At 30.3% G+C, this 12,650-nt stretch overlaps 2 protein-coding genes across 2 annotated transcripts in view; one reads left to right on the forward strand and one right to left on the reverse strand.

The window, feature by feature from the left end:
- Rab40 (RAS oncogene family member Rab40) overlaps positions 1-7,296 on the reverse strand; it is a 12,543-nt gene extending 5,247 nt beyond the window's left edge. The window contains exons 1-3 of the mRNA XM_014430448.2: positions 6,951-7,296; positions 6,626-6,819; positions 4,802-5,024 (exon numbers count right to left, since the gene is read on the reverse strand). Coding sequence (XP_014285934.1) covers positions 4,802-5,024; positions 6,626-6,819; positions 6,951-7,101 — 568 coding nt within the window. The 5' untranslated portion in view covers positions 7,102-7,296. The remainder of the gene's footprint in view (positions 1-4,801; positions 5,025-6,625; positions 6,820-6,950) is intronic.
- A 4,809-nt stretch (positions 7,297-12,105) lies between these two features.
- Positions 12,106-12,465, forward strand: LOC136795223 (uncharacterized). The gene has a single exon (XM_067045103.1). It carries the CDS (start codon positions 12,106-12,108, stop codon positions 12,463-12,465), a length of 360 nt encoding a protein of 119 aa, XP_066901204.1.
- The last annotated feature ends 185 nt before the right edge of the window (positions 12,466-12,650 follow it).

The following is a 12,650-nucleotide window of genomic DNA, read 5'->3' on the forward strand; positions in this document are numbered from 1 at the left end:
GTTTTATATTCTTTTAAATATAGTATACATTTTTTTTTATTTATTTATTTAATTTATGTGTTATTTTATATAAACTGATTTACTACGATGACTATTATATGTGATTGGTTTGACTCCACATTACTATCTAATGATAAATTTGTTTAACGGATCGAATATGGATAGCGGATATGGGAGGTCTGAGAGAGTGAGATGCCTATTTTAGGGAAAATAGAATTGCCAAGTAAAGAAAGAAAAGAGAAGTAAAATGAATGAAATGGAATAAACCAAAATATTATTGTAGTTAGTACTGTATTCGGTATTTGTACTATTAGGATTTGTAGACTAGTATTGATTATAAGGGAAAGGGGGAAACAATTTTTTTTTTTGTTATAAATATATTATAGAGTTATAGAATATATTTTAATATGCTCTTTTTGTGTAAATAGTATATTTTGATGTATAAAGGGTTTTTAATATGTTTTATTTTATGTATAATTTCAATATTGCTAATTGTTATTTTAAAACAAAAAGCAAGCTAACCAGTTTTCTTTGTCTAAAAGAAATACGTTATTTTTTAAACAAGAAAGACGTCCTTCCAAAGTGTTCGTTGGGTTGTTTGTGTTAAATGGACTGAAGTTTTTCAACCTTTGTTGTTTCTATACAGTAATTATAGAAAAAGAAAAATCAAACATGAAATAGAAAAACATAACAATTGTCAATAGACTGTTCGCATCACAAACCATGGCAAGTAAAGCGGACCAATTGTAACAAAATCGATTATTTTGGATTGATCAGTAAACATCGAAGATAGCGGAGAGGAGATGTGTGACTATTAGTTGGGATGGCCTGAAGAGAGGACGTACTTCGGCTGGAAGTGGGAAAGCTTGGAAACCATTGTTAGGATAGAGGCAACTTGTCAATCAAGAGGACGAAGCCAGATCGGACGCGAGAACAAAAGAAAACAGAAGACACCAGGAATCAAGAAGATCGTAGAGCTTGGTTAGTTTTGTATGCATAATAATAGATACATGTGTAAACTAGATTTTAATTTAAATTAAGAGAAATTATTGTATCTGTATTCTGATTGTCTAGCAACCACACGCCCTGAGATTAAGAGTCTTTCTTTTTATATAATAAAATTATATTAACTATTTGATATTAATGTTCTTAATTAGAACCTAAAGTATCTTTTATATTTGAAAAAATTATAAAAAGAATAAAGATTCTTTTTATTTAATTTTTTATATTTTTAAAAATTATTACAATATATATATTGTGTAGATGTCCGATCATGGATTGATTGGTATGCTGTGTAATGTAGCAGCCTAATGTAATTGGGCAGCATGGCTGAATAAAACATTTCTCTCTCTCTCTCTCTGCGTTTTTCATCATTCTCTATAACTTTCTCTGACTTTATATGCGTACAATTTTTCTAAAATCTTTGACATTTCAATGGTATGTAATAAGTCTAAGTTATTAATCTTATTTCAGGAAACGTGTTTTCAACCAGAAAAAAATATTTTCGTTTTATATCCTTAAGTTAACAATAAAATCCTTTCATATTTGTTTATATTTATCCAGTTTTTGCAATAGAAAAAAAAATGTGAGATGGTTAATTATTTCAAACAAACAAAATTAAAGGAACTTGAAAAGTAGTTTTTTAAAAAATTCCCATTTAAGCCCTGTCAGACTATTTCACATATATGAAACTGATTGATATCCTGAGTTTAATAAAATCATTATGACAATTTTGAGAAAATTGGAAAATGAGAAAAATCTATTCTATATAGTAGCATTTCCAATCAGTTGAATTTGTTGAAAAAAGTAGCTGCCATGCTCTACGGACATACCTGCATTAAATCTGTAATTTCAGTTTCATATTATTATTCGTTTTTGAGCTAGGCTGACCACACAAACTACTTTGTGGGACTTCGTTATTTCGAGGACCTCAAAATGTATTTTGGTAGAAAATTCAAATTAGAAATTTTGCACGATATATTTTCTCTAACAAGATATTTCATATATAGGTAAGAGAAAGTAAAAAAAAAAAAAAAAAACCATCTGGACAAATTTTTTTTGCTTAGTTGAATTTTTATGTAGCAAAGAGCAGAGAGAAACACTTAATATTTGCACTCGACATTCACAACTTTCTATCATACAACCATATTAAACTAAAATGATGGATGGTTATATCAAGTTTAAAAGATCATCGTGGAATTATCTGTGCATTTAGTACCAAATCAAAAAATAAATAAATAAAATGGTCGCAGCAACCTCTGAGAAAAGCTATGATAGGCAGAAAGATTTTTTTAAATTAGATTTTTGATGTGGATCAAGGTATCTTAAAACAAAAAGCCTCAAATTATGAGGGCAGTTATAATTTTTTTTTGTTAATTATAAAGCAATATCTAATTTATGTTATATTTCAATGCTCGAAAGATAACACTTATTCAATGCAAGAAATTTGACAACATACAATAAAATAATAAACTCCTCATTCTGTACATGCAACAGGGATTTGAAAAACTCAAGGAGCTATAATGGTATAGTAGTAAGTCCATTTCAGTATTATATAGAAAAACAGTAATTTTTGAGGAAGAACCAAGTCTACATCATTTTCCTAATATGAAATATAAAACAAATCAGTTTCTATACCCCCCTCCCCTCATTTTTTAGGGGCAAATAGTGGCTGGTTGATTTATTTATCAATGCAGTATCACAAAAAAAAAAGAAGATAGAAATCGGCAACACACTTTGTACACTCCCCTTGTGAGGTATAGGAGTAACTATACAAAAAGTGAGGAACATTGTTTCAATACTAATTTTATTATAGCCACTAAATAATGTATGTAATTACCACAACAGTTTCTGTCATTATCAATAATGGATTGGAATTAGACCACTTTTAAAGCAAATTTTTCAAATAATAAAATAACAGCAAAAATTGACGTCCAAATTGATTGTAAACTATGAATACAATTTACCATGAAATGTTTTAAATGGAAACTAACGTCAAATGGCACAGGTTACAATTAACAAAAAGCTTTGGACAGACCACTTCAATAAATGAATGGATCAAAGTCATGTAATTTATTTCATAAAATGATCTTATTGTCTATAAATGCAGTGGTTCCCAAACTTTTTTTGCCATGGCACCCTTTTAGAGTTAAACAAAGTTTGTGGCATCCTTATCGGGCTACAAAAATTTTGCAGCATTCTAGTTGAGCTAAAAAATATATAAAAATTTTGCCACAATTATCCTTAGAGCAGTTGAATAAATAAGAAAAAAAAAAAGTAAATGCTGATGATATTCACTAAATATTTGCCATTCTAATTTTAAATGTTTATTTATTTACTTTTGTAATATTTTGAGAAAGTGACATTCGCTTGTGGCATCCCTGGCTAATGTTTGTGGCTGTATTAATAGCCAATAATCTTGATGACACTTAAGAGTAAAAGGAAAACTATTAATACATTGTATAATCATCTCAAACTATTGGAAGATTTTTTGCAGTAATTGCAGTGCTTATTTTCTAATCAAATGTTTAAGAGAATTCTATGGAAAGGAACCTGTTGAATTACCAGTACATTTTAAGTGACCAACATTCACTCAAAAAGGAATACTAGGTGGTTTTGGTTTATACTGTTTCTCTTATTACATTAAATACAATAAAATGTTATTAAATTTTTAATAAAAAAAAAATAATTATCTTAGTTGCAGCAGTAATTATCAATATTTTATTATTCCCTCTATAGAAAAAGATGAGAAATGTATTTCATAAAATTTATTTAGGAATTGACTTTCATAATTGAGTTCATTATATTAGTAATTGACTTAATTATAAAGTACATTACAGCTCTTAAGAACTATTTTTTTTACTAAGAGCCCCCACATGAATAAAGTTTATTCATGAGAGTATAGGTAATACACTAAGAAGGTTAGTAGTATTCTAGGGTTCAATGCATCAAATTTAAAATGTATCAACAACTGGGGCAGTAATGCAACTAATGGATAATTAGGTGTTTTTTAGGAATCTTTTTAATGCCTAAAGTGATTTCAAAATGTACATTAAACATATTGCAACATCTATATTATTATACAAAGCTAAAGCGTTTTTGGTTCGAACTAGCTAATCTCAACAACTAGCGGTCTGATCTAGAAAAATTCCTTAGGAGTCAGATAGACTATTTACTACAAGGCTTTAGGCCTAGCAATTGTTATTCTTATGTGGTATACCTAGAATAAGGCTAGAGTTGGCATAGAAAAAGACTTATTTTTCTCAGGCTATTTAAAGACGCTTTCAGTCAATTTTTTTTTTCCCCCTCTAGGGATTGGTTATTTTGTTTTCATAAATAAACTCTTTTATTTATAATAAAAATTTATATTTTTTATTAATAAACTGATTTTATTCAATTAATCAGATATACTTGACCATGTACCTACTCATCATGTATATGAAACAGTGAGGCATAGCTAGTCATTTAATAAGTACAAAATCTGTCGTTTTCCATAGTACAAAGTATCGCATAGCTAAACTATTGGTCTCCATAAGCAGTTATACCTATAATAGCTAATTTTGATATTTACTAGACACCATCTTACAAAGGTCCTACCATTTTCATTAGAGATTGATTTCTCACTGTATATTTATATTTAATTATTAAAAGGAGAAGAGATAGCACCATAATTAATTTGTTTTCATAAAACAAAATCAAGGACGAAAAAAAATAACGGTATACTAAAGATATTAATGTTTAAAAGTCTTTCATATTTAAATTTTATTATTATAAGAACTAAATAAATATTCTCAAATGTTACCTTTATTTGATCTCCAAAGCCTTTCCATTCCATTTCTATGAAGAGCTCTTCTAGACAGTTCGGAAAAGCTTTCTGTTATATTAAAATCACATAATGGACTTACTTCAAAAAAAGCCATGCTGTTTTTAGCAGCATAGATTTCTGCTTCCCGGGTTCCCACTTGTCGTTTGAATGCTAAATGCAATCGGTTACCAACAAGAACTTTAGGTACACCCGGAGCATGCTAAAAAATAAACAGAAAAATACTACTAAGAATAGATCTAATTATGTTTATTGCCAACTATAAATACATATTTATCCAACTATAAATTAACGTATAAAAAAATATATTGTGTGGACATGATTAGATTTGTAAAATAAACTGAATTATGCAACAATTTGAGTGACCACAACCCATATCTATAAATCCTAAATTCTTGTACTGTACATAATGAAAAATTAACAGAGTTTGATTCAACCAATACTTTCTGACATAGTGAGACTTGAATTCTGTAAATAAAGACAAGACTATGTGTGAACCTTATATCTGGAAATTTACTTTCTGGAATTTATATCTGGAAAATTTAAAGGGTTTTTTCCCCTCCTACGATGTTTACAGTATTAAAATCAAGACCAATACTAAAAATAACCAACTAACAAGTTTTGGTACGTATTTTGTCCAATTTTGTCATTTGGTGATAGGTTTAACTTCAATTTATTACAAATTCAAAATTAATCAAGTTCAAATTTCGGTCTGTTATCTCATTACTTAGAATATCAAAATTAGTTACCCTTCCCTGACAGTAACACCAATGCATTAAATAATTTATTGTATTTATCTCTAGAAATGGTAAGGTTTTAATTGTTATATATATTTTAATTGTTAATTATATTATATATTCTTTGAGAGAGAAAATGATGCACATAACTTTCCATTAGTAACAAATAAACTAACTTGTTTGTGAGTGATGTATGTAATGGATTATTTCTTCCCAACTCAGTTGAAAATGAGACCATAACAGTAAAAGATAATATTTTGTTTAAATGCTAAGTACAAATGATTTTGTGGAAAAAAAAATATCTGTAAGATAATAATTAAAATAAATTTTTTCTTACTTAACTACAAATGTCAAATGAAAACATAGTTTTAACATATTGAATTTATATTGTTCAAAAAGCACTTAAAACAAAAGTTTTTAAGACAATTCTTCATTGATCACAAAATTTGCAGCCTTGGCCATAAAGAGGAATACTATCTTCTTTGGCAGAGGTGACTCTTATTATCATCAAAATAAGAATTTGAAAAGAATTTTGATTCTTCTCAGAAAATAATTTGAAACAAATGTGTCATTTTACAAAAAAAGAAATTGAAACTTTACTGATGGCTAGAGATGATAAAATCATGAAATAGCTCAAGCACTTGATAAAGCAAGTTAATCTCATATGATTTACAAAGACGTTAAAAAAATTCAATACTCAAGATGATTAGGATATCGACATGACATTTTTCTAAGTATTTAATTTTAGATGATAAACTATCAAAAACACAAAACTTGAAAAAAATAGTTTCAATGCACTTTTTAACATGTTTTATTATAAATTTTTGATGCACATCACAGCAAAGCCATATTGCCCTAAAGCATGTCAATCCTAGGTCGAATAGGATACAATCATAAGTTTTTGATATCAGCCGTAAATTTTATGAAAATGTATTCAACTGATATTGAAACTATTTACTAACAAAGGAAATATTAACATTCTACATTTCCTCTCTCAGCCAACTATGTTTTTTAAATGTTTCAGTAAATGATCATTATTTATAATAAAGAAAAGTAAATCACTAACCTCTTCTACTTCTTTTAACCATCGATCAATCCCGTCAAAAGACCATTTGTTGGTGATGTCATAAACAAGAAGAATACCTTGAGCACCTCTTGAATAGGATCTAATAATTGTACAAAATCTTCCTTGACCTGATGTATCCCATAGTTGAAGTTTAACTCTCTTACCTTCAAGTAATATGGTTGTGGTTTTGTAAGCTATGGGAAAAAATGTAATTATACTGTTTGTCTCTAACCCACAATGTACTATTCAATATAATAAGACAGTGTCAACACACTGCCCAAAAGAAAAGTAAAAAAATAACAATCTTAAGTTATTGGATATTTACCACTTCCACTACAAAAGGGTGATTCTGATGAACCATCCTCTAGACCACATAAAATTTCTTGTTTTCCAACGTCACTATCTCCCACTAATAAAAATTTTAACAAATAATCATACTGCTTCGGTTGCTGACATGAATTTCTTTCCATTGCCATAACACAGGGCAAATTTTGTTTCTTTTGTGCATAATAATATCATTAAAAACACAAATACAAAACAAAAAGAGAATTCAATGAAACTCTTATAATATATAAGTCATAACCAAACAAGTCCGAAATGTGACAGTAAACAATATCTATCTGTCACTGTCCTATATTAAACATTTTGGTAGTCGCCATTTTGCAACAATGGGATTACTTTCATTCTCGATTAAAAAAAATATAAATCGATTCAAATTAGACAAAGTTCAATTGCAAAGTGATCGACTCGAATGATAGGATATTATCAAAACAAATATATTTTTAAAAATATATTATAGTTTTTAGGTAAGAAATGGGTATCGAAACGCAGTCAACACTGACATTGACATATTTTTTTTTTAGTGGTTGAATTAGAATATTTAAACATGAATAGAATATCTGTTCAAACGTAAAGGTGACTTGAAGGAACATAATTAGATCCATCACGTTGAAACGTTTTTGATTTAAAAACTCTATGGCTAAATTGAACTCGATTAAAATAAACATTTTATACAGTTTCTCGACCGTTAATTAAAATTATATTTTGTGAATAAATACTGTAAATGGGATTTTGAAGGAAGTATTGAATTAAAACCGCAGTCATGTACGGCCTGACCATATTCTCTTATTTATAGGCTGTTTCAAGATCAGTGAGAAGTTTAATGTGGAAGCATTTTCAATTAACCTATACACTATTTTCAGAAGAATTGGATTAAAAAACAGAATCTGAACCTGCTCACCAACATTAGATAATATTCATGGTAAGGCAGCGCTGACATTGCGTGCATTGGAATTAGAACTCCTTACTGCTTTATGAATGGCTTTCACTGCAGTATTTTCCTGGGAACTATATTCCAGAAAATGAACTAGGTGATAAGCTGGCTTATAAAGGTTCCAAATTACCTGAACTTATCTCCAGATCTCGATTGAAGGAATTTGGAACTATCAACAAAGAAACCATTCAGTAGAGTTGGAACAATCAGCATTCACATCACTAACTCCAGGATTCATACTGCCAGTTCTTAAGAAAAGAGCATATCATGTTTTTCCACTTCAGGACTGATCATAATCACTTAATGATCACCACCACAAACAACTTCAAATTGGGCATACTTCTGTATGTGAATGTGGTAGGAACGAACAAACTCCTGAACTCACCAAATATATATTCTTCTGGAGGATTAACGGAAGTAGAGCTTGGTGTCAAAACCACACTCAGGAGAACATGAGGAGTACTGCCGACTTTATTTTGTCGTTTCAAATTTCAATGAGAAGATTCAAGAAGAATGAATCAACGTTGTAAATAATTCATCTTTTGGTGACCCGTCGACTAAAAAGGTAAATGATAAGAGTAGGAGAATATTTTGCGAGTGAGAATATCATGAGGTAAACTTAGTAAACTACAATAAAACAAAGATTAAAACATGAGGTGTGTTTGTTTTACTATGAGGCAACAACACAAACGTATAAATTTATTACATTACATCACGACTAAACCCAGAAATGGGTTCATTTTATTATATGTTAACAGCACAAATGTATTTGTTTATTCGTTTACATATACGATTATATCTTGTCATCAAGACCCTCAGGATGATCCGCTACCACTGCTAAATAGCAGAACGCGCCACATTTTGGAATTGGCTGAGCGGCGAGGAACGCTCCTCCGTCCGGTGACTGCCTATACAGCATAGGCATCTCCGGACTGGTTACGGCATGTTCTTGACCCCACAATCCCTGGGATGGGTCAATCTGAAGACCCATGGCTGTTGCATTTTTAGTTCCGGCCTGTAGCAAAGGAATAATTTGAATTATAATCAATATTTATTTCTAATAAAGGAGATAGAAATAATAAATAGATTTGATATAAAAGTATTTTTAAAGTTTATTACTCTAAATTTAAATTTAATAGAAGAATAAGAAATATTTTTACTGTTGAAACTTATGGCAGTCATAGGACCAACTACCTACCAACAAGTCAAGAGGATTTTGTAGTTTGGGTTCGGCTTTATTTTGTTTTTGACTGTTATCTGCTATGTGTTAACTGACTACATTCTAAAATATGCCAAACAAGTATTTTAAACCGTGGTAAATAGGCCTGTAACTGTTATCCCATAATGGGTTTGATGTTGATCAACCATAGCCTTCGCTACTTATTTTTCCAATTGAGATGAAAGTTTTTCACTTCAAACAACTCCCGGACTGGGAGTAAAAGCAACAGCCTACTCAAACAGTTAGGCCTAAGGCACTGCACCGCTCGCCCGATATTTTTGATGAGTGCGTCAACTGATCTATCTACCTATATTTACTACTGTTTAAGGGCTTCCGCACGACCAAATCTGGGTGAGGGGCAAGCTATGGTGTTCAAGTTGTGACATTTCAGCACGAAAAAGGCGAAACAAACTGAAATTTAAACAACAATTATGGATAACTATAGCAGTACTTTATTGGTTATTACTAGGAATAGGATTTTTATATTTTACCTGAGCATGATATCTGCGATTCCTTACTAACTAAAGATGTTTCAAGACATTTCTGGCCAAAAGAAGCCATTTTTATTTTACATATTTTTAAATATTTGGCCTTTTTTACATATTTTGTTGTAAATCACATATTTTCTGAAATATTTGTTATTTTTAACATATTTTTAGGTATTCTGACCTGAATCACATATTTCCCAAAATTATTTGTTCAATTTTAAATACATTTTTCACAGTAACTACATAAAATTCAAGAGAACACAAGATACTTAAAGGTGAAATTTATCATTTATCATAAATAATGCGTAAAAATTCTATGTCTTCATTTTTAAACACAAATTAAATGCAGTGGTAATAATAAATTTTCACACAGAATTACATCCAGAATTCCTCAGAATCAATTAAAAAAGAGCAAGGGTCTTATTCTTGTGGTATTTTCCTAGAATTTGTTTGTTTACTCTTCAATCTATTTCTCTGTTTCTTTCTTTCCTCCTCAGATTCCACAGGTACAATACTATGTATTTAGATTTGTGCCGAGCGTTAGTCAGGGTAGACATTCCTATCTACAAAATTAGCAATCCGGACTTGATAACTTTTCTTGAGAAATACACATGCCGAGTAATGCCAAATGAAAGCACATAAAAAAAAAATATATATACGAGGAGACTAACGGAAATTCGGAAAGCAATTTAGGATAGACCGATTTGGATTTCTGTGGACGAGACTACGGATATGGAAGGGCGTTATATCGCAAATATAATCGTTGGCAGATTAATTGTTGAGGCACCTTCAAAATCCTATTTGCTGAATTGTGAAATCCTCGAAAAATGTAACCATGAAAAGATTTGTCAACCAATATATGACTTCTTTGGCCTAAAGGCATCAGTCATGGTAAGGTTTTGTTGTTTTTGTCAGACGTGGCACCTTACATGAATAAAGCTGGTAATGCCCTTAAAGTTCTTTTTCCTAAGATAGTTCATATGACCTACCTGGCACACACATTTCATGTCCAAATGTAGATCACTAGATGTTGAAAGATCTTTCAGCCGGTACAAGTCCATTCTGCGGTCAAACCGTTGAAGATTTTTATTTGAAAACTTAAAATGCATTTAATCTGCAATAATTTTGTAACCGACCCTGCTGAATAATTGATTTCTTTCTTCCACAGTTATAAATATTTTTCTTTTTAATAACGATTATTCTTTATTTCCCTTTATAATTTGTTCAATCTGAGTAATTATTAATCAATTAGTTTAATTACAATTACTAATTAATGTTTTGTTATTGAACAGCTATGTTTTCTCTTAGTTCATTTTTTTGTACATATTTTAACATTATTTCTTTAAAATATTATTCATATAATATATAATAAATACATATTTATGTAACTTTTTTTAATTTATAAAGTTACTAATTAATTAGTAATTTATATTGTTGAATAATACAAAATTTATAAATTCATATTTAGATATTTTTAAAAATATTTTACAATTTATTAGCACATATTTATGTACATATTTCGGATTTTTTAGCACATAAAAATCCTATTCCTATTTATTACCATTATTTATTTGAAAAAAAAAAAACATTTTTTTAATAAACTAATTTTTTTTTTACTTGTGGAGGGGATAAAAAAGTAATCTTCCTGCCCCTTGCTGCGTACGCCCATGACTGTTTTAATGAGCTCATGTATATAAAACATTCTTTCTTTTTTTCCTGAATGATTCCGTGATATAAGCTCAATCAGATTGAACATTTGCTTTTTCGTATACAATACTAAACATTGTAATTTAGATGGGTGTACATTCATTACTTTCGAGTTTCAAATTGTTAAAATATTTTTCCTTTTCTAATTAAATAAAATTTTCATTTTCATTTTGTTTTTTTTTACGTACGTACATATTTCCCTCTGATTTATGAAATTTTTATTTTTATTATGTTTTTTTTAGAAGTATCAATAAATTATCCAAAAAGAGTATATTAATTTGTACGAAACAATTCTGTTTATTTTAATTTATTTACCAGCACAGAATAAAAATGGCAAGGTTTTATTCATATGCAGGGGAAGAACAGCTTGGGCTGTAGTCGGTATGTGAAACATGGGGACGATACAAGTACAGACGTTTCTATATGCATACGATATCGTGCTGGTGACAGACTGAGGAAAAATTGCAATAGGCCATTATTGAACGGCAAGAAGAACCCACCCGCAAATAAATGAGTATTAACAGCCGCAGGAGCAAGGTTATGACTGATGCCAGAGATGAAGTGCTGGAAAGAGAGGACTTTTATACCTACCTTGGATCAATTTTCAATAAATTTGGTAAAAAAGACCAAGAAGTGGCCAATAGAATAAATAAAGGAAATAGTATTTACTACCAAATATGCAATACTATTGTGGGAAAGAGGGAGGAAGGTAAGAAAGCTCCATATCTTTAAAGCAATATATCTTCCAACACTATTATAAGGCAGTGAAAGTTGGGTCACCCAAGACAAGCACATGAGCAGGATTACGGCTGCTGAAATGCGATTTTTGCGAAGAATATTGGGGAAAACTAGGAGAGACAGGATAAGGAATGAAAGAATAAGAGAAGAACTTCAGATCCCCTCAGTAAAATCAGTGATTGAACACCGACAACTACGATGGTATGGACACGTCTGTAGGATGGAGGAAGACAGAGTGCCAAGAAAATTTTTGGAGGCGAGGCCGACTGGTAGACCACGAGACAGACCTAAAAGGAGCTATATGGAGCACATCCAACGACTAGGTCTGGAAAGAGGAAAAACGCTGGCTCAGATGAAGATGCTTGCCAGAGACCGAGATGTGTGGACCAAGTGGTTAGAGGCTCCTCCACACTGAAGGCATTTATGGAGGATCAGAAAGAAGAAGGTTTTACTAAGGTACCATTTGTTATCCTAAGAACTCCCACAACACTATCGTTTACAGGTCATTAAATTAGAAAAGTGATAACCATTGTCTAACAAAAAACAAAATTCTTACAATACAGAGAAAGAAAAAAAAAACCTATAATATTTCTATAATTT

The sequence above is a fragment of the Halyomorpha halys genome, unplaced genomic scaffold (assembly GCF_000696795.3).
Source record: "Halyomorpha halys isolate HHAL.00 unplaced genomic scaffold, Hhal_1.1 Scaffold890.1, whole genome shotgun sequence".
Classification (NCBI taxonomy): Eukaryota; Metazoa; Arthropoda; class Insecta; order Hemiptera; family Pentatomidae; genus Halyomorpha; species Halyomorpha halys.